Below are 27,209 nucleotides of genomic sequence, written 5' to 3'. Positions count from 1 at the left end.
CCTTAGAAATATAGATCAGCGTCTGCAAAATATTAATTTGAACTGGTCTGTGAGGGCAAAGAAAAGTCTCTTTTGTCACAAGGCTTATTTCAGCTATACTTAGCTCTTTGTCTCAACTGGAAATTCGTAGGGGTCTGCAAATCAGAAAGGTCAGCAACTGGAGTGTTAGAAACACTGATAGATAGTGCATGAAAATGAGACCTAACCTCTAAAATGAAAATTGACCTCTAAAATGAGAAATGAATCTCTATTACCCTTGAACAACACCCTGATGGCATTTCTAAATCCCTCTAATTTTGTGCGATGTGCTGCGTCTCTGAGCTAGCCGAGAAGGGGAGTCCCTGTAAGGCGAATTCTTCAGCAAGCACACATCAGTGACTCCAGTGTAAATTTTAACAATGGCTTTGGTGTCAGCGCAGGTAGGTGAATACAAGCTGCTTTGGAGGCTTTTGCCTTCAGTCACATCCTGAGGGTGCCTTGCTTTGCTCTTTGTTAGCGGTTGCAGAAGTTAATTCCTCTCGGGTGCTCCAAACACAGGAGGGCGAAGCAGTTCTGCTCCTGGCCCAGCGCTAGCGCTGCCTTTGGAGTGCTTACTGATACCTGAATAGAAATTTTCTCTGATGTGAAGCTTTGTTGAGTTCAGAAACACCGGCATGCACTCAGGGCAAGCATCGCTCCATCATCCCAGCACCAGACAAGCAGCTTTCTTTGCTTTCTTCCACTTACTGCTGCCCCTTGCCCACTCTGCCTATAGTTTATCCTCCTGGTTCCTGCTTTCGGTAGGAGCAGTTTGGAGCTGGCACTGGAGCTGCAGACCTCTGGGTGTGCAGGCAGACAGTGTGTTTGCTTGCATGGGAGAGTGAGCTGGGGTTTCTGAAGTTCAGGGGGAGGTGTGAGGAGGTGAAGGAGGGAAAGTAAAGAAGGATATGTTTCAAATCACAGCCTTTTGATGCTGAAATTGCCTAACTCCAAACTCTGTCTTCACACATCAGGGCTTAATTCTGATAGTGATTTACTTACACTTCCTAGTTAATAATTAGACATTGGGAGACACCATATATCACTCCTAATGGAATATATGGGGTCTGATGAGAGTTTTCTGTTTTGACTAATAAATTCAAGCCAGAATCGCCAAGCTTAATGAAATATTACAGCTTCGGAAGTGTTTTAAGTCTTGTGCTGTGAAAACAGTGTTACTTTATTCAGTAAATGAATTTATCATTCATTCTGTATCCCGAGCCCTGGCTGGCTCTGGAGCATGGGCTGAATGCAAGACTCTGAGCTAGAAAGCGGAAAAACTAATCAAATCCTTAAAGACCAAAGGCAGCGAGGCAGGTCTAGACTGACTTTTTCAGCGGTAGCCTCTGGCTACATCCACTTTTATTTTAGTAACCATTGTTAGCATGATTTATAACTTTAGCTTTAAGACGTCCGCTATTTAGATGTAGTAAGATGCTTCGCAGCTTTTATTTCTCTTTCCTAATTTCCCTCTTGTCCCTGCTCTTTTTTAATTCCCCCTCATCCCTCTCTCCCTTCCCTCCCCCCAGCAGTGTCCCCAGTCCCGCAGGTGACGCCGCATTGAACGAACATTTCGCTGCCACCCCAAGGTCAACAAGGCAGCGTCTGCCCCGGCTGTGGCTGCTGAGCTGCTGGCCTGCTTGGTGCCGAGGAGACAACTGCGTGCAGGGCTTCACCTTCTGCTGCTGCACAAAGCTCTCCCCTGCTAGCTCTGCGGAGAGGATGCTCTGAGCACAGGGGATGTGCCCCTAGCAAGTAAGGGGCCCGTGCTGCTGCCCTGCCCAGCAGCACTCAGCTCAGCACCTCGCAGAGCTGTGGGCAGAGCTGGAAGAGCTGGGTGCCACCAGCCCATGACTTGGTGGGCCACCAGGACGCGCCAGTAAACACGTCTTACTGCTGGTACAGGAAGAAACACTAAAATGTAGCAGCACCATTGCTGGCTGCTGTTAAAACCCTCCCTCCCACCTTGCTTTTGACAGCATATTGACTAGAAACCAAGATCCCATTTCTGCTTAGCCTTAAGGGCAGCTGTTTACAGAGTAGCAGTGTTACATAGGTTTACTGTGTCGTATGTCTGTGTAACACTGGATTTGGATCTTGTATTTAGCTGCCAGAAGTGACTGTGATGAAGTGGGAGAGATAAACTGATAGATTGTGTGCCAGAAAGATGTTGGGAATCAATCAGATAAACAGGGCAGAGAAATAGCTTGCTGTTTTCTAGTGATAATAAACCAGAGGCCTCTGTTCCTGGAATTCTTAAATGTAATTTCTGTAGTAATAATCTCCAAAAATAGGCAAATAGAGGGGGGAAAAAGTAGTGGCAGGATTTTAATTGTGCTTGAATTGTTCTTTTTTTTAATACAATGTATGCCTTGAAGGCAGGGGAAGATGTGGACAGGAATAAACATTTACTCTGTTGCTTGATTGTCTTCCATTTAAAAACAAAAAAGGTCATAAAACAATAACAGTTTGCCTTTAAATGGCATTTTTTTTTGGCCTTTCCCCCTCAGTCCAGCAGTGTACAGAAGCCAGAGCAGTGTGCATGCAGTGCCTGGGGCAGCCTGGGACCAGCTGTGCCCACCCAGCAGTGCCCTGGAGGCCACCTGAAGGCTGCCCCGAGGTGAGCTCTGCTCAGAAATGAGCGGGTGTCTCCTCCACATCCCCTGCTGCTGGCTGATGCTGGCTTCTTCCTTGTCCTCTTGCCTTGGCTGTGTGTGCTTCGGCCACGTGAAGGCAACAGCCTGGAGCCGGCTGCTCCCCCAGCCTCACGTTGCTGTGCCCTGGTTGCACACCAGCTCTCCTCCTTGAGCAAAAATACAGGGTAGAAGAAAAGCTTTGTTCAGCCTTTCTTGGCCAACACGTTTGTAGAGTTGACTGGACTCCCTCGTTTCCAGGTCCATGTCTGAGCCGAGGCAGTAACTTCGCTTGTCAGGGCATCCAGAAAGAAGTCCGTGCCCCTCGGTTTTGGAGGGTTCATTGCTGTTCCCTGCAGTAAGGTGTGATACCCACGGCACAGCGTGGTCAACCTCCAGGGAGTGGTGATAAACACACAGCCCTGGTCAGGTAGCCAGACAGGCCGCTCACGAGGGTATTTGGCTGCAGGAAGCACAAAGAACAAAACCCAACCCTCAGGACATGAAAAGAAATAGAAAAACCTGCTTGAGCATTCCTGCTCTGGTTGTAAAAATCATATTTCTGTGCTGTTCCTCGTAGTCAGCATTACTGCCTAGCACTGCTCGGCGTCTGTTTTGGGGAGGCTCGTGGGGCAGAGCTCTCCACACTTGTCGTCAGAAGGAGTCGGGTACACAGCAGCCTGTGGAGGTTCAGGCTGCCTTCATCCTTCCAAAAGCCCAGCGACCGGTAACGATCCCTGAAATGCCAGCAGGATTCCTCGTTCTGCCCCTCGGGGAGAGGAGCAACTATCTCCTGTCAGGTTCAGCTGGTGGTTGAGGAGCAGGGCCCAGGCCCAGGCTGTGTGCTCCTAAATTGTGCCCCTCTGGCTTGGCAGAACCTTTTAGATTCTCTTCAGATGAATGATCTGATGCTAAACGCCACCTAAATAAACCATAATGTGGTGATAGGAAGACTCTCCTAGTCCTAGATCCATCTGAAACGAGCTTTATACAGAAACTCTTCTGTTTTCCTCCAGTGTTATGCTCCAATTGTGTGCAGTGCAGGGACTGATTTGGACGATAACTGCTTTAGCCCTTGGAAAACTCTTTTGTGGTGAGGAAATGTTGAAAGGCTTTAGTTCTTGGCATGCCATCTTCTAGACAGTTTCAAGAAATGAGGCATGCAGATTCTCTTGGGAACTTGGCACCTAATTTCTTAAGTTTTCCAAGAAACATGTGAACCTGTTTGCATTAACTTGTCTTTATTGTGCTTTTAAATGGAATTTTTGTCTTTCTTGTAGCTTCTTCGAGAGCTTATAGAGCGTAAAACCAGTTCTCTGGACCCCAACGATCAAGTAGCGATGGGCAGGTGAGTGAGCAGCCGTCTGCAGCATCACTGGCTTCTCCCCAGCGCTGCAGCACAGTCCAGGAGTGCAGAACTACTTGGGAGCTACCAGACCTGCCCGTTGTAGAGGGCAAAATTGTGAATGACTCTGGAGAAAGCTCCTGGGTTTAGTACAGTGCATTGCCCCTAACGATACTTTGCATTATAAAAGGCTTGTACCAGACCTTGGATACCTCTGTCGCAGGGGTTCATATAGCACAGAGGGTGCGTAGGGGAAGTGTCTTGTCTTGTCCTGCCTGACAAGAGGGAGCTAGATGAAGCAACAGTCCTCTGCTGAAGTTGGGCATTCTCTCATGAGCTCTGATTTGCAGAGGAGTGAAGCATCTGTAGTGAGATCAGTAAAAATGACTCCTGTGAATGCTCTCTCCCTGCTGTAAGAAAAGACACTGTATGATTAGAACAGTGGCAGGGAATGTTGCCTGCATGCCAGAAGTAAAATATAATTCCGTGCAAGGAAGTTTGTATTCTTCGGCTTAATTCTATGCTTAGAAAACAGGGAACGTTTCAAATACTGCTTAGTAAACAGTCTACGTTTAAATAGCCCTGGGCTAACACTGAAAATAATGTAAAAGCACAGGGAGGTTGGAGATGCTGGAATAGGGCTCTCTGCTGAGAAAGGAGTTAAGGGGGTGTGAGTATGGGGAGGGGAAGAAAATTCATTAGGAAATTTTGTGTAAGTAAAATAACTTTTGTCCTCGTAAAATACTATCCAAATTTTAGTGCAACATGTCAAATATATTTTGTGTATGTCTTGAATATTATGGAAAGCTATTCACTATAATTTAACATGATATAGACAAAATTACATTTAAGTGGTGATTACATTGTACATTTATCTGACTTTACAATAAAATAGATTACAGTAATTAAGATTATATTAAGATTGCAGTAATTGGATTTTGCTAGATTTTTTTCCCTGATGTCAAGTTTTCATTGTATAAATTAGGTAAGATGATGCTCGTTTTCGTAAAAAAAATATTTATAACTTGTAGAAGTTTTTCCCTGCTGAAAACTTCTTGGACTTGATGAGATTCTGTTCGAGGACTTGAGCCTTCCCTTCTAAATACTGCTGGGGATCAGACAGCGCGTTCTGGAAGTGGGGTTTGCCTTTCTTCTGTAGTTCTGCTTAGTCATAGGTGGAGCATTATAGAGGACTTCTTGCTCGATTTGCCAGGTTTAATATGCAGAGATGGTGGGGAGAATGCTTGTAATTTTTTATATGCTTTGCAGAACCGAGGGAAGAAATAAATTCAGAGCATCTACTGCACTGTAGCACTTCTGTTCATGAAGTTAGCATAGCCTGGCTCACTTAAAGAGTCAGTTCAGAGTGTGTCAGACCGTCTGTACTGTTCTGGGCTTTCTATGTGCAAAATAGAAATCTTTCTAACAATCAATGCCAAAACCAAAAAGGAGTACCATTAAAGGTAATTTTCACAGATTTTATCATTTATATTTGGTAAAGATTTTCTTAAAAAAGATTTAAAGATTCTTAAAAAAAAAAAAATCAGTAATCAAGAAAGAATAAAAAATGGAGCCAGCCTTGTGGTCTCCATGGATTTCCCTGCAGATGAAGAATTCTCACCAAACAGTGCTCATCTCATTGGGATCATCAGGTCTGGCCTATGAGTCCTTTTGTAGCTGGCACGAGGAGAAATGCTTGCTGTTTAAAAGCTGTGTTCTTGGAGTGAAGCAGTAGCACAGGCATTTGAAGTTTTGAATTTCTTTTCCTGAGGTTCTGATCTCCTTCACTTCTGTATATGCAGTAGGCAAAAGGGCTGGAACGGGCTTCAGACCCCAGCAGAGCTACTGCTTATCTGCCTTGTGGTTCTAAAAATGCTCTAAGTGTCATTTTGCATCCCTCAGGCAATGGCTGGCCATCCAGAAGTTACGAAGCAAAATAAAGAAGAAAGTGGACAGAAAAGCCAGTAAAGGAAGGAAAATCCGGTGGGTGACAGCTTCTGCAAGCAACCAAAAGTTGTGCTTTTGCCAGATCAAATGGGACTGCCTTGGTTTGGCTCCAGGGTGCATTGGCAGGCTTATTTGTCCCCTTCAGGGCAAGCTGCCTCGCTCTGGGGCATCCACTGTGGAATCTTAATGTTCCTTGAGCCTTGTCATCTGCAATTTGGTGTCTAATCTCTGTTTTTAAGTCACATCAGAGCTTTCTTTAGCATCACAGCATTTCACATTCTGATTCCTGGGCTACTAATTTGGGTTGATCTCTCCGCCTGTCTTTCCAGTGGAAGAACTGTCCATGCTGTAAGGTGGAAAAGGAAGCAGTCTGGAGAAGATAGTTGTGGTTTTTTTTTTTTTTCCCCTTTGCAGAGCAGATCTATTAGCCTCCCTGAGTTTAGCATGACTGCATGATTTGTAGTGGGGGAGGTGTTTGTGGCAGGGAGGCATGCTGAAAAGCTGCACCGCTTCCTGAAAAAATCCGCAACATTAACCATCCTTTTGTGAGTAAACTATAAATCGTGAGTTTAGATGGCATCTGATAGAAAGTCAGTGGAGTCAGTCTGGGTCAGGCCTGGCATAGCAATTTTTAAGATAGATGTCATAAGATAATTTATTAAAAGAGGGAAGAGCTACTTTGTTGGCCTGAAAAGCCTATAATTATTGACTATCAATATTCTTTTCTGTCAGCATCACACATAATTGGATATATTCATGATTCAGTCAAAACTACTGACAACATCACACAACTGAGTCAGACTCATAAACCTCTAGGAATAATGGGGAAGTCTCTCATTGTGTGCAATCTGTGCGCTTCAGCATTCCTGAGAGATCAGCTATCTTGCCAAGTCAATTGCCTCTTAGATCTTAGGTGCCCTTTTTTTTCTTCGCTAAATAAAAGTTGCACTGACCCCTCAGGAAAAAATATCAATAAAAGAAAAAAATGTGCCATTGTGTGGTTTTAGGATTAACATGCAGTTAAGCTCCGGGATCTTTTCAGAATCATCCAAAAGAGCCCAAACTGGTGTTTTTAAATAGTCGGTTCTTCTACTGAAAGATCGTGTGTCACCCCAAGCAGCATGCCTGTCCCCTGTTCTTTTTTTCCCCTAAAATTAGCAGTGCTTAGGTTTGTTTTCGTGGAGAACGTTGACATCTAGGAGAGCAAAGTATCAAATGCTAAATTTTACCCGCCTCAATAATTCATTCTTTTTAGCAATCCTTTAGCACACCTTCAGTGTTACAGCGTATTTGGGTGAAATGTGCTAGTTCCTTACAGGGTCTGAGGATCTCCAAGTGCTTTCAAAAGCAGTCAACATTGTGCTTGACACGAGGCCCTGTTCCCTGCACAGATGGAGAAGCTGAGGCATGAAGAGAAGTGAGCCCTTCCAAAAACTGCAGAGTTGAGCTTAAGAAACCAGGTGCCCAGGCCTCTGCTAGCCCTTGCTAGGACATGCCTTGTCTTGAGGCGGATGTGGAGGAGCGATGTGTGTGCTCCTACTGCTCTCATCAGTGCTGCCTGTGCTGCAACAGGGGGCAGCTTTCTGTGAAGGAAGTTAAATACTCAATATCTGCTAGATGGGGATTTTGAAGGTCCTGATTTTAAAAGCATGATGGTAATTAGTTCTGGACAAACAACTTGCATCAGAGGATTTATCAGGATTGCCAAGTCCCCTTACTACTTAGCAGTCCATCTCTGTGTAAGCTTTGATCTCTACGAATCCATCAGTTTTTAATGCAAGTGAACTATTCCATAGCTCAGCCTGTTGACCTGCTGCTTGGTGCCGTGCTAGCCACGCGGTGCCGTGTCTGTTCCCTGATTTGATCATTACAGCGTTAGACCAGGGCAGTTCCTTCCATTACGAGTGACAAAGACTTGATTGTGTAGAGAAGCCCTTGTGTAAGGGTGAGTGTGTGCTGCGCCTGAAGAGCCATTCTGAAATATTCTTGTGAGCTAAAAATCCCCTCAAGGGAATGTTCCTGCATAAGCAAACAAAAGGGAGTGCAGAGGTGACAGAGAGAAAAGGTGATTCTGGGCAAATGCTTGTGAATCCTTTTGCCTGCTATTTGTCAAGCTCTAAAAATAGCAGCAACTTGGATAAAACATTTCAGACTTGGGTGGGCAGCATGGTAGTGCACAGCAAAGCTACTGGTTTGGAATCTCCTGCCCTTACACACTCGCGTTTAAAGGCACCTTCACATTCACAGTTTTTCAGTATGCTGTGAAATTGTGTTATGTCAGATCCTGGGCTGTAAGTCATGAAAAGCCACTGCAAGTTCCAAGCTCAGGGTGGAATGCAGGAGGGTAACCCCATATCTGTAGGTGCATCACAGCGTGCAGAAATATTTTGGTGGATCAGAAGCGGGGACAGATGCAGCACTTTATTACCTTGGACATGCCTCTTCTCTTTGCAGGTCTTTTTCCCATCTTCTCTGCCTCGTTTTACGTGCTGTAGTTCTAAGTTATTTGGGATAGCACTTTCCAGCTATGGGTATGGCCAGCAGAGCGGGATTTTGAGATCCTTTAGGGCCCTAGCTACCACAGAGCAAGGAAAAAGTGATAGCAGATGGATGCTTGAGGTCTGATGCTCTGACACTGCTGCTGCCTGCAGTGCACTCTTTGGGCGCAAATTCCAGAAGGTGATTGAGATGCCAGCTGAAAGGCAGGCTGAAAACAAGAGTTAGTTCCTGTTTCTTTGACTTTTCAGAGTTGCCAGTTTGGGAATCTGATTAGGTACTGCACACAATTAAGGGAAGCTGTATGCTCTCTTTCTAGTTGTGTTAAAAAAAGGATTTGCTTGTTAGTTATTCTGTTCATTGTACCATCTGATAATTCTTCTCTCCATGTTATAAGAAAGGAGGAGGAGGAAAGGGAAGGGAATTTCATGCTATGACTAGTAACTCATCAGGTATCAGCCACCAGGAAAGCCAGCACTTTCCCTTTCGGGGACTGGTATATTTCTATTCAAGCAGTAACATTTTCCTTTCATTAACAGTTCCTAATGTGCTGCCTCTCATTTCCTGCACTATCCAGGTATCATGTCCACAGCAAGCTGGTGAGCTTCATGGCACCTATTGACCACTGCACAATGAATGATGATGCCAGGTGAGTAATAGATTAATTATGTTTCTCAAATGGCTTCATGACAGCGTGATATTGACCTGTTCTTCAGCCTGTCGCCCTCTCCATTTCTTCTTATCAGTTAACCATTTGTCACTGGCATCATAGCCTGGATGTCTTGGTCACATCTGTCCAGGCAGTCTGGCTGAGCTTTCACTCTGTAATTACTGTGACACCAAACAAGAAATTTTCATAAATCTCGGTACCTGCGTTTTTACTTCTGCTTTAAAATTGCTCCGATTTTGAAATGTTCTAGTTTTATAGTTATTCTAGAAATAGTGAGCCAAGTTACCTAGTATCTCCAGGTGTAATCAAAACTTATAAAGAATTTGTCTTTCAGCAGAAATGACAACTGATTTAAACTCTGCTCAGCATGCATTTTCTTACTTCAGGTAACAACTGGATTAGTTCAGTCAAGATTCAGCCAAGACCTAAATGCTGCTTGTGTGTATTTCTATTTAAAGACTGACAGATTTTATTAGAAGACTATAATGTTTTAACTTGCTAATTATCAAAGAAGATACAAGTTAATTTTGGTACACAGTTGCTAGGCAGCTGTTCTACAGCTGTATTTCTTACGTAGTACATTTTTTAAGTAAGTCTGGAAATGCTGGGCTTTTTGTGGGAAGGAGGTGGTATAATTTTTCCAATGAATGGATGTAGAAGGCTTGAGAAACATCTTTCCCCTGGGTTGTGGAACATGTTTGTGCTTTGTGAGAGAGAGATGTCATTTGTCTGTTTGGGAAATGGAAACCAAATACCTGCTGTTCTCAGACTGCTGCCTTTTGGGATATTGCACAGACTTCTGGATGAAAGCTCTTCAGAAAGCTGGCACTAAGACATTTTGCGTGCATAATAAGACTCGGGCTGTTTCATCATGCATCTTTCTCATGGTTTTTTCTTTCTTTTTTTCCCTTTTTTTTTTTCCAAATGAGAAAACTGCTCTGAGTACTGAATATTGTCTAGATCCTCTCACCACAACAATAAATGTGTTGGGTAGGCAAAGTGGGAGCTACTCCTCCAGCCATGTCAGGAGATCAGATCTTCCACCCCCTGGGTAGGAAGAGAGGGGCAGAAGTGACTTTGACCTTTTGAGGTTAGATGCGAACGCTTTTGCCTATTTGGCAAATAATCAAGTGCATTTTTGTTTCTACTGTGCATGGCCTGAGCTAGCCGCTCTTTGTGCGTCCCAGCTGGCAAGGAACCTGTACCTGTATGGAACCAGGCTCTGTGTTTGGGTAGTGCCAAATAAAACACGGGGTGGGGTGGACACGCACTCCTAATAGAGCTGTACCATCCCGTAGGCATTGTTCTGGATGTGCTGCTCGTTCCCCACAGCTTTTTGTCTGAAGGTAATTAGCAAGTGGCACGTGTGTGTGCAGGAAGAACCTGTTCATACCACATACATTAGTAGTGCGCATGCCTCTCGTATTTCTCTGTCCTGTCCAGTTGACTGATTATTTTTTATACTTTGAGGAGATCAAATAAGGTTAGAGTGGCCACTTTTTGCATATAATACATATTGCAGTGTCCTACAGGCTAGGCAGGCATACAGCCCCCTGCTCCATCCCCAGAATAAGGGAAACTCAGCTTGCAAGGTCTGTATGAGAGGGAGAGGGAGGTGAAAAATAATAATGAGACCCTAATAATCCACGGGTTATCATGCTTGCTGGCCCCAGAGGTGACATTGCCTCCTCCTTCGCAGTCCACTGCACTCACTTGTGTTCCAAAAGTTGCACAGAAAATGCCTTCTGGAAGCCAAAATTCTCCAGCAAGTCAGCGCAAGCATGAAGTGCATCAAAGCAGCTGGGACAGCCGAGTCATTTTGCCAATAGCCTGCTTGGGCCTCAGCTACCCTTCATCTGGCTGCCGCCGTCATAACCCTCGCTCCCCTCCCTTCTCAGCAGGCACCTTGAGTCCACCACGAGCTGCAAGGAGCCCGGCTGACCCTCCGAAGCTGTTACAGCTAATAGGATGCTCTCAGTGTTACGCTGCGTCTGCATAGCTATCATCGTGGTAGGGACATAGCGTTTGACATTTGGTTTACTGAAAATGTCTCCTGGGGGTTTTCTCCACTCCGAGTGGGTTATTACACCGCTTGCATGCGTTACAGATTCTTCGGTGGCAGCAGCGTGGCAGCAGCTGCTGCTGCTTATTGTCTGACTGCGGGAACTTGCTCCTTACATGAGGTTTATTAGTGGCGTTGGAGGCCCGCCATGCTTCCAGTTAATGGCATTTCGGTCGCTTAGCTCTCGACGTTGGCTCAGCCATCTAGCGTGGAGCTGTCGGCTGATGTGTTCACACACCAGCGAGCGTGCCTGAGGCTTGCATCGCGCGGGCAGCTGCGTCCCGCTCTGCCCAGATGAGGCTTGCGAGCAAACCCTGCGGATGGATGGGGCTCTGCGGGGCTCGGGCTGGGCAGGCTCAGGTCCGAGTTCAGCAGATGGCTTCGTGGATGACCTTGAGCAGTCCATGTGCTTCCCTGGCTGATTCCCCTTCTCTGCGGTGGAAAGAATCGGGCAGGCTTTGAGGTCTGCTCTTGAGGAGGTGTAAAAAGCAGTGGGTTAGTAATAGCATTGTTATTTCCTTTTTTAACAAGCAGAGCAAAGCTTTTGTTTCAGATGAGACACACACAAATAGCAGCCTCACTTTTCCTCAGTGTTCACCAAAATCACTGCTAGTTACCTGCAACACAACGAATATGCACTGCAGACTGGTGCAAGCCTTCTTCCTATTCATAGCGGGCCTTCCTCATTCGGACAGCAGAGGTGGGCATTCCTGCTTTCTGCTCTGCGAACCTGGGAGGTATTTAGCCCAGCTTCCTTCCTTTCCTCCCTGGTCTCACACCTTCTGTGTTTGCATCCAACCATAAAACACACTGAAAGTATCAGAGTGGCCAGCGTCTGAAAATCAGAACTCTCCGAGTGCTCTGGTTCAGCTCTCCCAAGATGAAGACATCTGCTGCTGTCTGTGACTTTTTTTATTTATTTTTTAAACCGTGGCCACCCCCTAGGGATCATTTCACATCCCTGCTTAAAATGTCCCTGCGCTTGCCACGGGCCGTCATACCTCCAGCAGCACACAGCCATCCTGGACAAGACGAGAAGAATTCCACGCCTGCGTTAAACTGCGGGTGAATTAAAAACAAGAGACCAAGCCTGTACGCATGAGAGGGAAGCAGTAATGATAACAGCTTTCCTTTGTGACAGAAGAAGGTAATTTTATTGTTTGCAAGTGTGAATTACTATATTGAAAATGCAAGTATACACTTCACAGTGATGTGATCATGCTCCCAGCCATTTTTTTCCTGCTCAGGCACTTAAAAGGCATGACCCCAAAGTAAATACACATCTGAACAACAGGGTGCTCGGTATTGTAGTGCGAGACATTTTAAAGTGTCAGTGAGCTGTATATAACAAAGGGTTGTGGAAACAGAGCTGCCTGAATATTCCTCCTTAAGTTCTGCCGGTGACCACGGTGTCAGCTAGCTGCGTGGAAAATGCCAGCAAATAAATATGTATGGGCAGATATGGGTGGGCAGAGGCTGGAGGGTGGCTGGTGGGGAAGTTCTGGCTCTCCTGTGCCTGTGCCAAGACCTCACTCCCCGTGATGAGCTGGGCAAGCCCTTCAGCAGGAGCAGACGGAGTTCTCTGTGACTGTTTTTCCTGGCTTTGTTTGCTCTAAGTGCTTTGAAGGCATGTCGCACTGTAATGCCCAGTCACTCCTGGTATATTTTAATAAATTTAATAAATCCAGAGCCTGATTCTTCTGTATGTTTAAGCCATCTTAAATGCTCTGGCTGTGCAAAGAGCCCCTAAAACAGTGCAAGGGGCTGCTGGCACTCAAAGGCTCCTGTGATTTGGTAGCGTGGCTGTGGGATGCCCAGGACTTGTGGGGATCCGTCACGTCAAGTTTATCACCTGCCACTGCTGCTGGCTGCAGAAATAAAGAGCAAATGCATGTGAGGAGAAAGAGTCTGAGCGCTGCCTGGGGAAAGGGATGGACGGTCCCTCCAGAATTGTTTTACAGCCGGAATTTGAGAGAAGAAACACGCAAGTACAGTACTGCCTTTGTCAACATCACTGCCACGTTCTTTCTTATTCTTGCTGCTAGTTGGAGTAATAGCATTCGTGCAGGCAATTAATCTTCCACTTGCCAGTTTTTCCTGCACCCTACGCATGGGCATGGCTGTTTAACCTTGTGCTCACATATATTATGCTGTAATGTGTGGGACACGGGTGGCCTCGAGCCCTCCTCTGTTTTAACCCCTCTTTGGTAGTATTTTAAAACATACACTGGAAAGTGATTTTTATGGTTGTCTTGGGGTATATGTTTATAGACTTAAATACATTTATAGGACTCTTGGGCCAAGGTTTTTCTAATCGGTCCAAGGTCATCGCTATGTAAATGGGCCGGCCCTGTGACAAGGAAGCTGAAGGCAGGAGCTTGATGTGAGTGTGCTGAGGTGTTCGGAGGGGAGTAGCCGACTCAGGCAGGAATTTCCCAGGATTAGATCAGGATTGATCTGTCTCCAGCTGTGATTTGCCTGGGCTCGAGGGTGGCATCATGGGGGTGCCACTTCTTGGACGTCCCTTGCAGGATGCTTTGCCCATCCTCACTGCAGTGATCCCATCGCTCCAGGATCTAGCACAGCGTAAACTTTAATGAATCAGCCTTTGGTACCAGCACGTTAACAGAGCTGGGAAGATGCTGCCTTCTCTGTTTCATACTTTGGGAAATGAGGCACAAGAAAATGACCAACTGAGCCTGGAGGTTCCCACTAAAGGTGCTCCTGTCCATAAACACGTGCATGTATTTTCATTGTGTGCCGTATCTGCAGGAGTGGGGCCTGTAAACCACCTAGTCATGGCAAGGTCAGGTAAAGTCCGTGTTCCTGGGGAGATGTCTGTGCAGATTTTGGTTTTGTTACATCTCACTATCAGCTTTGACATACAGCTCTTCGCACCGTACATGTGTGTGGCACAGAGACTAAACACAGACACTTCAAAAAAGGTCTGGTATCAAGTTCCTGCCAAGTTTGGGGAACATCACTGTGTCACCTCTGGAGGACGGGTAACTGGCAGGAGAGATGTTCTTTAAGGAGCAGATGTTTGGTCCAAGCACCTTTATCTCCCACGACGACTGAGGTTATTCTGACAGGTAAAACAAGATTGTGCAAATATGCACCAGTGATCTAATCAGCTGGAACAACAGCAATATTTTAACTGGCGCTACCTTTTAACAGCATCATTAAGGGCTCTCATTACTCTTTTATTAGAGTCTCAGTCTATTTCTTATCAGATTACAGAATGAACATAACTCATGGCACTGATTTGATCTCTTGTTAAAGAGGATTACAGCTTTGCATTAACTGGGATTGACACGGTTTATAATTTGCTGTTGATACACATGCTGGCGGTGTCGCATGTGTGACCCCCTCCCCACAGCACCGCCGAGGAGAAGGACGCCCATACATCATCATTAAAGATGGCACCAGGAGCAGGAACGGGAGGCAGGAGAAGGCTTCTCTGCACTAAAGTCAGGCAGGACAAAAGAGACGTGCTCCAGTGCAGGCTGAAATTCAGGGCAGGGGTTTTTACCTGCCTGAAGGTGGAGGATAACGTGTCACCAGGAAGAAGCTGGCGATGACGGGACTGTGCCAAACCACGCAGTCTGAGGCACGGGGCCTTGTTTTGGGCAGACAACCTGTCTGCCTGTGCTGGGAGTTAACCTGGTTGACATGGCCCTGGTTTTTAGGAACCACAGGCTTCCCACGAGGGCTGCGAGCCCACGTTGGCCTCACCTCGTGCTTGGCAGCGGAGCCCCCAGCCCACTCCTTACAGCCCGGCTCTGGTTGCACATCACACCAGTGCCTGCTGGGGTGCTGGGTTAAGACACAGCTTATCCCTCTGCCAGCGGGGTTTGGATTAGAGCATTTCCCTCGGATTCAGCCCGGACACTGTGTTTTCCCCATCAGCAGCCTGACTCCTGCACTTCATGCTGCTGCTCTGTCACTGTGGGTCTTGCAGCAAGCGGAGGGGGGTGCGTGGTAGGAAATCCTGGTATTAAAAGATTAATTTACTTATATGACATAAGAGTTTAATATAAAAATTATAAAAAAAATGAAAAAGTTGGTGAGATAGCAGCCTTTAACTTAGCTCACTTTGTACTTTGGGTATTAAAGCACCATGAGACTGGATTAGTGGAGGAATCTGGGCTCTGGGATTGTCAATCCAGTCCCGTTCACCCTGCCACCGGTCCCTCACAGAAAGCAAAGCTCTTCTTCCTGCTTCTGTGCCATGCAGCACAAACGTCAGGTGCCTGGCGGTGTGAGAAAAACCCTTCTTGGTTTTTATAGACACGGCCTGGACAAAAGTTTGTCCGGCTTTGTGTTGGCTTTGCTTTGTGAAACAAAGGGGGTGGCTCTCACACCCGGGGCAGCCTCTCGAGCTTGCAGTGCTGATGTTTCAGAGAAACCTGGAGTTTTGGGATGGGGCTGGGAGGGCTGCATGGCTTTGGGAGGAGCCCCCTGCTCCGGCAGAGCCCCTCTGGGGTTTCCCAGAAGAGAGGTGTGCACCCTGGGGAGGAGACGTGTCCCACAGCATGGCCCACACCGCCTTGTGCCATCAAGCATCAAGCCTGGGAGCCTCAGCTGAGCTGAGCTGGGATCCGAAAAGCACACAGCACGCAGCACGAGCTGTCCTGTGACATGAAACCCACCCGGCGTGGCCCCTGGGCCTGAGGCACTGTGACTTCGGTGTCCTTCTGCCCTTTGTGTTTCGCTCTGGTTGGTGGGGTTTTACCCCCAGCCTTTGCCTCACCCTCAGCAGTTGACCCCCGTCGATGCTTTAAGGCGTCCGCGTGGCTTCAAACCATGGTTGTGCAGGGGTCGGTGTGTGAGCAGGGAGCTTTTGTGTCTTCTTAGCTGGCAGTAGCGAGGTGGAATACGTGACCCCGGCTAGTGCCAATGGGCTGAAATCATCGTGTCCCGGCGCTGGGTGTTTGACATCCCTGGTAAGAAGACAGACGCCTCCGCTATGGAAATTTCCTTTTTAAAGGGAAAAAAAATAACCTGTTAAGAGCTGCACGATGATTTGTCGTCCTTCCTTTGCGAGACAATTTGTCTTCTCCTGCATCAAATCTGTTATAAAACAGTCAAGCTGTGAAAGAGGGAAATCATCCTAGGAATATGGGATGTTAAGGTACACAAAGAATGGGCCCCTCCGTGCGGGTGCCTGCACGGGGCGCTGCACAGGCAGCATGACAGCGGCTGCTCCGCTCAAATACCCGTCTTCAAACAGAGCCTGAGAAGGCAACATTTTATGAATTTCAGGGGGAAATTAAAGCTGCTAGAGAGCACGCCAGTGGAGCATGCTGGAGGTTTGTGAACCTCTCTGCGTTTTCGCTCCTTCTCCAGCCGCTTCTGCGTCTTTGATCTTGGTGCTGGAACAGCTCCTGGGAAAACGTGGGCGCTGGTGGGGCCAAAAAGAGTGCGAGAGGTCCCTCTGCTAATTCTGTCACCTTAAGGCTGGAGAAGAGGCAGGGGGCTGTGCTGGTGTAAGGACAAAACGTTGGGGACCGGTGATGGAGATGGCAGGTTTGAACCCCGGGTCTGCAGGGGGACAGCCCGCTCCCCACCCCATCGCCACCTCCAGCCTCACACAACGTGCAGAGTCCCTTTGTTTAGGGCAGGAACCGGCATCCTGAAATACTTATAAATCTTGCGCCTGGTCTCCTGAGACGAGCCAGAGGTCACACGTCGCCTCTCATAATTTAAAGCCGTGGGGCTTAAAAGCATTCGCACGGACTCGAAGGACCCAATCCTGACCCGCCGGAGCGAGAGGGAATTGCGGCAGAACCTTTCTGAATCTCCTTCAAGCGCCGGGCACGGTGATGAGAGCCGTCTGGCCGCGGGATTTATGGCCGGAGTCGTGCGCGGGAGCGAGGGAGAGGAGAGACTGCCATCTCGTGGGGCTGCCGGCCCCAGGAGCTGCCCCCCCGTGCCCCACAGCACCCCTCACTGCTGGTGCCATGGGGTTTTAATGCTGCCTGCCTGCTCGCCACTGCTCCCCATCACCAGCCTTGGCGTGGGTTTGTCCCTGCGGAAATCCCGGGGTGCAAAATGCACCTGGGGGGTGCGAGTGTAGAGCAAACCCCCCCCCACCCCACACGCTGGTGTTGGGTAATGCGTTGGAGTAGGAACAGAGAACTGAAGGACGCCGGCTTGTTTCATCTCCCCAGGTACCTGCTCTGCTCGCTAGGCACCTAGTAATCTGAATTTCACACTGCTGGACAAAAGATCTCTTAGGATGCAGGCAGAAAGTTTCCCAAGAAAGCGCCGAGCCGTCTGCTCCGCAGCCAGCCTGTTTTCAGCAGGAGCTGGGTGGTTTTCATCTGCTTTTCTTCATGGGTGTTCGTGCTGCATCTTCCACCGGTTTTTGTGAATTAGAAATGCATTGTTCCCAGCGGAGGATGTCACCAGGAATGGGGTAGTTGTAGTTATTTCAGTACTGCTTGGGGCACAGTCTAAATTATCTTCTTTTTTCTTTTTTTTTTCTGTCCTGGAAGAAGAGAGAAAAGAAAAGGTACATGGGAAAAGGCAGGGAGATTTGGTGGAGGGTATTTTTATAACGGCAGAGCAGCAGTGACTCACGCAGCATTGCTGTATTAATAGCACTGAAAAAAAAACAACACCAGAAAAGGAATATTCCCCCTTAATTTTGCTCTTCTACGAATCTACAGGACTGTGCTTTTAAAAAAAAAAGCAATAAGGAGAATGTAATTATACCAAACAGCACCGCGTTCGCTGCTCTCTCCCGTGTGAGGGTGTGTGTTCGCTCTCCCCTTTGTATGTTTGGTGGCCTAGTGCAAAGGAGTTTCCTGGGGAACTGCTAACAGTTTCTGCAATTGATATTTTAATGATTTATCTATTTATAAAATGTGCTTTTGCTCTTAATATTCACTCAGGGCAGTCCTGCCCTCGGTGTGTGTTTACCTGCTCTCCGTCACAAGGCTTTTGCCTACAAAACCCCGGCAGTAAGTAGGTCTGTGGGATTTGGAGGGTGATAAAGTCCGCTGCTGAATTAGCACCGTGAAGGAGTTGGGCTTTTATTTAGTTATGGAAACAGCACCGCTGGTGGGAGCAAGGCACAAGGTGGGGAGCCTCGCCGTCAGCCCTGCTGCCCTGGCACCCCGCTGTCTGCAGCTTGTGCACGTGCTGGGGGCTGCCCGGAGCCGGGGGGGTTGCAGAGACCCCCCCGAGAGCTGTAAAAGTGTTAAACCATGAAGGGGAAGGTGGTCGGGCTCCTAGCTTGGGGCTAGCGGGGGAAATGTCCTCGCTGGGTCCGTGCAACGTGGCTGGGGGTGGCTGGGGGCGGTGAGCAGCGCGGTGCATCCCGTCCTGGCTGCTCCACGAGGCCAAGCTGCAGCCAAGAACCGGGGTCCTGACTGCGTGGGGGCACCAGGGGCAGAGGGGAAGCCCCCCCGCACCCCCCTTTTGTCTCAGCCTTGCTGCCACATCGAAAGAAAGTGCAGACCCGGAGCGGTGGGTGCCTGGCATCGAGCTCTGCTGGCCGCTGCCTTCGGAGAGAGCTCGGGAGAAATGCATAAATAATAAGCCAAGGTACTTACACACACATGTTTTATGGCAAATGGCTGTGTGGTTCGTGATCATTTTTTCCAGAAACAGGTTTTATGATAATATAGTAAAAATATTAAATTAGAAAATGCCTCACTAAGGGTGATAAAACCTTACTACAGTGGAAATAGGTAATTATCCCCTCTACAGCCTAAATGACAGTTTAAAAGAAATAAAAATGTTAGTGCTCATTACTTGCTTTTGTAGGTTGCAATAAAGGGTAAGTTAAATTTTAATTCAAGGAAGACCCCGGTATCGACCTGCCTCCTGCACGCTCCCTACCTGAGGTGTAAGAGCTGTTAATTACTCCGCACAGGTTATTCCTCGGCACACCGTTCGTACCCCTGCCCCTCGGTGCTAAAGTCACCTTTCCTCCGTCTGAAGGCAGCACCCGGTGGTGGGCTGGGTTGTTTCAACTCAGTGGCTCAAGTCTGATGCTTAATACATGTGGGTGGAGGAGAGAAATTTTATGTTTTTAACCAAAATCCGAGTTCATTATGCATAGCCTTAAGGGGGCTGAAAGTATTAAAATCCACACTTACCCTGGTGAATTGAAACAGAGACAAGGTTAAACCTGGAGGATTGATGAGTTTTACTCTCTGCATGGTTAAATCCTGCTGAGGGGAGATGCTGTGGAAGAAAGGTAGCTGAGACGATGAAAGGAGGGGGAAAAAAATAAGGTTGGGCTATTATTATTATTATTTTTTAGCAGGGTGAAACGTTTGTTTTGTGTCAGGGTGGAGGAGTGATGGTTTCCCATCACTGCCAGGGTGTCTGTGCTGTTTTCCAGGCAGTCCCACCTCAATCCAGGCTGCAGGAGATGCTGCTGGGGCCGTGCCCGGAGGCACTGCGGGGCGCTGGGCTCAGCTCTGCCAGGTTTGGTTCCTCCCGGCCTCTGCGTGCCCAGGGTGTGCGTCTGGAACCAGTGGGGCAGTGCCTCCAACCTTTCCCTGCCTGGGAAGACAAATCCTTGCCTCAGGTCTCCATGGGCCCTGCTCGCTTGAAAAACGAGTGCTTGTGTAAAATCCCTGGGATGGGAGCGAGTTCAGCACCGACCCCTGAGCTCCTGCGCCCGTCAAAAGCCAAAAACGTGGACAGGAGCCTCGGGAGCCTGCTTCTCCACCGGGGGGGGAAGGGCTGGCTGCTGGAAGGGCTCCTCGTTTTTGGGCAGGCTTTGGGCAGGAGAGCGAAGGGGCTGAAGCCAGTCGTGGGGCTGTCAGCCTACCGGGGGCCTGGGTTCAGGCGTGGGTTGGGGAGCCAGCTGGAGGGTGCCTTTGGTATTGAGATTTGGCTTCGTTAGGCTGCTTCCCTCCGTGCAATTAACTCAACTTCAGTATTAAAACGAGCTGTAGGCCAGGGAGAGGGGAGAAGGACTGAGCTGGTGATGTTTGCTGAGGTCCCCAGGCTGCTCAGCCTCCTCTGACACGAGCACACCCCGCGTGTTCGTGGGCTTTGCCCACCTGCAGTGCTCTGCCAGCCACTGGTTCCAGCAGTTCCCTCGCTGCTCCCCACACGGGAACCCCGCTGCGGCCGGGAGCTGCCCGGGAATTGCACCGAGATTGCAGCACAAGTGGAAACGTTGGCTCGGGGTAATGATGGGGTCTGAGGCAGCAAAGCAGGGCGGGAGGGCTGGGATTGTCGGAGCACCAAATGGCATCGCTCTGCATTTTCCTTCCAATCACTTGACGGAGCCTTAAAGCCACAACATCTTTTCTTTTTTTTATCAGGAGCGCCGCTTGCTTGCTGTTTGCCATCTGATTTCTCAGTTGAAACAGCAAAAGCGAGTCACGTTTATCAGTTAATAGTCAGGAAAGATGGAAAATGTTGGAGGCCTGGGGAAGGCGTTCCTCTCCCTCCTCCCTTTTCTGCCTAGTGCGGGCAGTGCTTTCTGCAGGTGTTTGCTCCCTGCCTGCGTGTCCCCTTCCTGCTGGCTCGTGGGCGTCCCAGGAGAGCTTGGACCAGAGGACGCAGAGCCCAGGACATCTCGGAGCTGAAGCCTCCATGGGACCGCACGGCAGCACGGGGCTGTCACCTGAACACGGTTTCTGGCAGCTCCGGGGGGGGGGGGACATCGTTTGTCCCCGAGCCTTCGATTTGGGGCACTCGGTGCAATTCAGCTGCCACTTACAACACCTGACCCCTACCACCTTCCTCTCCTCAGCTCAGAGCAGCTTTTCAAACATCAGCTCTGTTTTCTAGAAGGGGTTTGCTTTTGCTTTCGAGTTAAACTTGCCCAAATTGCCTGCACACCCTTGATTTAGCACAGAAACTCCAGGTGCGGCTCCCTGGTTGGGGCTGAGCTCCGCACACAGAGCACGGAGCCACCCGTTTCGGTAGGTGAGGAGACCTCATCCCTCACCACATCCCTCACCACATCCCTCACCACATCCCTCACCTCATCCTTGTCTGAGGGTAGAGCCGCAGATTGGTTAATTAGGTGGCTCTCTGCAGTGGAAGTGTCCGCAAGGAGCAGGCACTTTTCAAGCCAGTTGCCACCTCTCCTTGATTACTGAAGGAGCCGGGCAGCAAAACAGCTCCCAGCTCGAGTGGTCGCCAGCGAGCCCTGTTGTGATCTGAATTGAGGAGGCAGCCAAAAGCACGGCGTCCCTGGCAGGGCTGAGGTTCATCCTTCGAGGCCACGCCGCAATCCTCGCTGAGCAGAGGAGACGTCACCCTGCTCTGCCTGTCCCAGGGGAGTGCTGCCAGCTCGGCCTCCTCTTGCAGCAGCTTTCCTGGGTGCTGGCCCTGACAAACCACGGAGCTGGAGCCCGCAGCGAGCGGACGGCTGGGCTTGTGGCTGCAATAACCCCGTGGTTGTCGCAGAGCTCAGGAGGGAAGAAATCCCCCCCGCAGCACCGCATGGCATCGCACAACGGGGCTGTGCCTGCAGACAGAGCGGCCGGAGGAAATGGTGCTCTCCTGGGGTCTGCCTTGATTTCCTGAAATGTGCGAGTTATAAAAATGCTCTCTCCTTTTCCCAGCTCTCTTCTCAGGTTACTTTGGTTTAAAATTAAAAATAAATAAATAACCCCAGCCCACTTTATTTTTTTTTTATTATTTTTTTATACTTGCTCCTGTTATCACAATTGCTGCATATGTGATATTAATTGGACTCTTGTTGCTGGGTCATTTTCATTGTTTTTCAAGTACCGTCAAGTCCAAGAAAATGTATGAAAACTAAATTATAGTCCCACGAAGACTGTCTGATTGAATCCTCCTTATGGCTCTGCGGTCTCATACATCCTATTAAAATATTCAATCTTGTTTTCTTACTTGAAGAGCCTGTCTGTAAAGGGCAAACTTATAGAAGCCCTCATTCTCCAGAGATACGGTATCCAGCCACACTGAAATATTTACATATTTCTGTACCGCGTGTGATTGGGCTCAGGCAAGTTCTTCCCTTTGCTTGCATGTATTAATAACGATTGTTGAATGCATTTTTAATTATACGAGGCCTTTTCGTTTTAAGGAGCAGGTGGGTTTGGTGGCAGCCTCTTGCTTCCAGTTTGACCTTGGGAAGTAATTTTTTCCCCCTCCTCCTCCCTCCTTTCCCCAGGACGGAGCTCTATCGGTCGCTGTTTGGAAAAATCACGCGTCCTGAAGAACCCGAGCAGAATTAGCAGAATTAGCACCCGGCCTTCGCATCAGGACCAAGCACACCTCCAGGCTCCGCACCCCCTGCCTCAAGAGCACCCGGAGCGGGGTGTCTCCAGCTGCTGGTTTGTTCCTAAAAACCTCACCGAGGGAACACCAAACACGGTCACTGCTGAACCACACCGGTTCAGAAAGAAGAGTGTGGGGCAGATGTTTGGCTTGGCTAAAAGCCTTCCCCCACCTTTAAAAGGAACTCTGCCTCCTCCCAAAGACGATCGGTTTTCGACTATTCCTTTTAAATTCCTGACCTTGATTTTGCAATCTGCTCGGCACAGGCAGCTTGTTCTGCCGGGGGGAGGGACACACTGCTCAGCCCAGCAGGGCTCGCCAGCCCCTCCTGCAATCAGGTCACCCACGTTCGTATTAAATCCGCCGAGATTTTATTTTGGGGATTGGTGGGTTTTTTATTGAAGCGTTCAGTTCTGTTCGTTGGCTGCCTATCTGCAATGTGTGACTTTATTTTCACCGAGTCAAGAGGATTTAAATGTCATTTACATAATTAACGTGGCCTTAAAACAGAGAAAAGGTGCTCTCCTTGCAGACAGCCAGCGCTCCCCGTCCACACGCCAATTCCTGAACGAACGTGCTGTAGACATGGACATGGGCTGACTCAGAGTGCAACATGGGGACACATCTGGGGATGTTTCTGCAATTAGAACATATTGGTGGATTTTTCAGTCCATCGTTGATCCTGTACGCTTAATTATTTCTGCTGATCATGACTCTGAGCCCTCCTGTCCTCACCATCGCCGTGACACACTTTTGAAAGATGCCAGCACAAATGTAAAGCTGGCCAGAGGAGCTCGCTCACGTGGGGCTTTTTGTGGGGTTTTTATATCCAAAGGTCAGAAGCTGGAAATTAATCCCCGTAAGGGGAATTTATTAGCCTGCTGTGATCAATCTGCAATGGAGGTTATCTTGCGTAAATAATCTGTGCATATCTCTGTATAATGAGCTGGCCACTGCTGGTGACCACATGAACTCTACTGTCTTTGTTTGGTGTTTTCTGTGCTCTAATTAAAACGCTTTGTAAACTGATTGTCCACGTCTGATCCGTGCAGAAAAGGCACCGGCAGCTGCGGGTCCCCTTGGGCCCAGCAGCAGGACGTTATTTACCCAGAGGCGTTGGTGTCACTGCCTCTCCCCAGGGCCCGGTGGTGACACAGGAAAGCCGCACGGCCTCGTGTCTGTGGGCATGTTACTGTGATGCTGAGCTGCTGCCCTGGCTAAATTAATTTTGAAATTAAAATTTAACACCCCCGTAGTGCCGGCCGGCCAGGGGAGCTCCCTCTGCTCCCAGCGCCTGCCTTTGCTTGAACCCAGGCCTGTGGCAATGTGCCTGTAGCCCTTTTTTTTTCCCCATTGAAACACTTTCTCGGTAGCCGCATTGTTGCTCTTCATTGCGTCCCTAGAGCTGTCTGCGCACCTGAAATTAATTAATCACTTTTACACTTCTTCATTACAGATTTAAGTCTGCTTTCTACTCACCTGTTTCCCGTCAACAGCTGCCTGACCCCTTATGTGCTGGACGGAGCAGCGCCTGCCGCACCGGGGGAGAACCAACACCTGCAGGGACGTGGCTCGAGCAGTGCTCGCCGTGGGACTGTTTAAAAGCAGGAGCAAGGTGCACGTCTGTACGTAAATGCCACCACCCTGCACGAAAAGTAGCCCGTGACCAACCCCACACAGGGGGCTGCGAGAGGCGAGTGACCAGGAGCAGAAACATTTCCTTTGGGAGGGGAGCATTAAGCTGAGGGTTTTGTGACCTTTTCAAAAAAGCGCCATGCCCGAGTTAAACCCAGCTGCTCTCCTCTAAAAGGAGGCTCCGAGGGCGCTGTGTGGCCTCGTGCCTGTGTCCCCCAGCTCCAGGAAGCCCCCGGGGCTTTGCGCTGCCTTTCCCCACCCCGCTGCTGGTCCTGGGCCCAGATCAATGGGGGCTGAGGAGGCGGCGGAGGCCGGGCTCCCCGCCCGGTAAATGTACCATTTTTCTTGGATTTAGAAAATAAGTGCAAGGTGAGTATTGACTTTGTGTGGCAAACATATGTATCACGGGTGGATAAATCTTTATGTTCACTTGCAGCGAGGCAGTAGCTGCAGCTCTCAGGGAAGCGCATTGATTTCTCCAGCCCCCATCTCCATCTCGCAGCTCCCTGCTCAAAATGTGCCAGGCAGCAGCTCGCTGAGTGCCACCACTTGCTCCTTTCTGCTGCCCTTCCTATTTCAGGATGCCCCTGACGGCCTCACCTCCAGCAAAGAGCCCCACAGCAGCACGACACCCCGTAGTTGCTGCCGTGAGAGCCACCCAAAGGCATGGGGAGCGGCGGATTTGGCTCAGCCTGTGCTGAGCAGTCCCACACTCGTTAGTGAGCAAGGTCGTTTAGTTTCACATGAAGCCCATCATGGGGTTGGTGCTCCCAGCTGTTACCGTCCTCGGGGTGCGACCACCCCAAGGCCATTCCTGGAAGCATCCCTCCCATCAATTCCCTGGCAGAGGGTGGAAAGCAGCCGGGCTGCGTGCGCCGCTTCCCCTTCCCAGCCAGGCACAACCCGCACACGGCACCGAGCTCCGTCTCCCCACCCGTTAGCGGTACCTGCACTTATTTTCCGAGCAGCAGCAAAGCTGTGTGGTCGTCGAACATCATTAAAATCTCATGGTTTAATAACCGCAATTCTGAAAGGCATCAAGGGGAGTAAATTGGCTGCTTCCAAAGTTTGTGTCGGTGGAATGGTTTCATGCTGCTCGCACTGTCAGAGCAAGCATTAAGGATGGTTAACAGAAAGCGCCGTGCCCCTACCCTACTTTGGGGTTTGCTGTGCTGGCAACTTGTCTGGCCTCTATTTGTGGCTTAGGCTCGGGGCGCTGACTGCACATTCTGCAGGCTGTGACGCCTTTCCAGTTTGACTTCTGTGTCCTTTAACGTTGTAGCACCAGGGCACTTCATTTTTTTTTTTATTATTTTTTATTTTTGGAGAGCTGGATGTAATGTTAAAAGGGTAATACGAAACACTTTAAATGTGATAACTTCCCATTCGTGTTGTTTGAAGAGATAAGAGTCAAAGCCCTGCTAAGCATGCTTTTGAATTCACTTATCAGTGTTTAAGCAGGCTTTTCTCCCCGCTCCCCCCCAACCTGGGCAGTGTGAGACGTGGGGAGAACCTGGGCCAGCAGCTCCAGCCTGCACGGCGCCTTCTGCCCCCAGTAACCCCAGTAACCCCGGAACTGGGGCAGGTGCTGCTGGTCCTGATCACGCCTGATGGGCCCTCGGGGCTGCAGCATGGATCAGAGCTTCGTGCACTGGGTCGCGGGGGCGCAGAAGGTCAGGGTGCTCTCCACCAAGTTTTCCTAAAGCTCAGTGCCACCATTTAACAGCGGGCGAGACCTCCCCCCCCCCCAGCAGAATATTAATTCTTTATTAATTCATGCTACATCTGCTAATTAGTACCTGCACAAACGGGCATTACACCTTTGCAAAACATTGCGCAGCAACGGGCTGTACGTGGGAATTACGCGTGTGCCCGGCGGGGGGACGGATGGAGGGGCTCTGTGACCCCCCCACCCCCCCAAACCCCACAACAGCAAAGAATTTCAACTTTCAGACAAACAACTTCATTTACAAGTGTGTCTCTAATTAGCTGCAGAATTAGTAAAGCAGAGTTTTCCCCCCATAGATCGGCCAAACCCCTGAGGGAGGCTGTGGAATAGAGAGAATCGCATTTCCAATTATTTTGTTGAATTGCTAATTTAGTTATTGTGCCTGGCGTAATTGTGATGGGTATTGGGTGTGCAATTCAATTTGTTTTAAATATTTGTGGGAAGGCTGATCAGTAATGGAGCTGACCTATTTCATGGCCCAAATTGAGAGAAGAGACTAAAACAAAAAACAGCTACAAAGCCACAGTTTGTCTCAGTTTTTATTTTGATGTCTCTCATCCCTCTTAAGACTGTTGATGCAACAAAAGGTTTACATTAAAAGATGATGGCACTTTGATCTCGGGCTTTTGAGAGCTTACAGCTTTGGTACTTTTCTTGGCATTTTAATATGTAGATATTTTAGGCTAAAGAGTTTTAAATGCATTTCTAGAGTTCACTAGGGTCCCCCCCATCCAAACCGTATGATGTTTGTTAAGGTGATTTATGCTTTTGCTCATCAGGACTCTGCTTTGAGAACAACGCTGGGGTTTTCCTGGCTAACATCGTCTGGTTTGACACGTCACACCCCAAAACTAACCTTCACTGCAGGGAACTTGGGAAAGGAGCTGGTGCACTGCTCCGGGGTCAGCCGGGGACAGCCCTACAGCCCAGGGCCTGGCGGTGAAATTTCCACAGGGCTCCTGCTGAGCACGGCCCTGCCCCTGTGACACCTCCGGGAGAGGGCTCAGGGTTCTGTGGCACCCTCAGAGGCTCGCTGCCGCTGGGCTTTCCTTGCTTGCTTGTTTCAGCCGAACATTAAAGAGGAAAATGAAGCTGGGGAAGGGGCACGATGCTAACAGCTCGCCGGGGCAGCAGCTGCGGGCTGGGAGCCAGGCCCAGCGCAGGGCAGAGCACGGAGCCCTCAGAGAGGAGCTGCTCCTCCCACTGGCACCGGTGTTCTTATGTCCCAAAAGCTTTATTCCAAACACCTCCAGAGGTGTGACAACGGGAGGGAACAAGGGGCAACAGGAGCCTGCCGGGCAGTCTCAGGAGGAGCTCGTGCAGGCAGGGGCACAGCTGAGACCACGCAGTGCCTCAGCTCCTTCCCTGAGGCAAAGCAGAGCTCCCCGGAGGTGCTCGGGATGAGGGGTGACAGACTTTTCACTCCTGGCAACAGAGAGAGA

General features: G+C 49.1%; 1 protein-coding gene across 2 annotated transcripts in view; it reads left to right on the top strand.

Annotated features, from left to right (window-relative positions):
* The window catches only part of AATF (apoptosis antagonizing transcription factor), a 49,199-nt gene extending 25,767 nt beyond the window's left edge, over window positions 1-23,432 (top strand). The window contains exons 9-12 of one of the 2 annotated variants that reach the window (XM_068655946.1): window positions 3,932-3,999; window positions 5,899-5,979; window positions 9,017-9,088; window positions 22,297-23,432. In XM_068655946.1, coding sequence (XP_068512047.1) covers window positions 3,932-3,999; window positions 5,899-5,979; window positions 9,017-9,088; window positions 22,297-22,360 — 285 coding nt within the window. In that variant the 3' untranslated portion in view covers window positions 22,361-23,432. Of the gene's footprint in view, window positions 1-1,547; window positions 1,587-3,931; window positions 4,000-5,898; window positions 5,980-9,016; window positions 9,089-22,296 lie in introns of those variants that run through there. The other variant, XM_068655947.1, reaches the window with a different exon arrangement.
* Window positions 23,433-27,209: the final 3,777 nt, after the last annotated feature.

This window comes from Anas acuta, chromosome 19 (assembly GCF_963932015.1).
Source record: "Anas acuta chromosome 19, bAnaAcu1.1, whole genome shotgun sequence".
Classification (NCBI taxonomy): Eukaryota; Metazoa; Chordata; class Aves; order Anseriformes; family Anatidae; genus Anas; species Anas acuta.
Note: the sequence above shows the minus strand (reverse complement) of the source record. Positions and strands in the feature narration are given on the sequence as shown.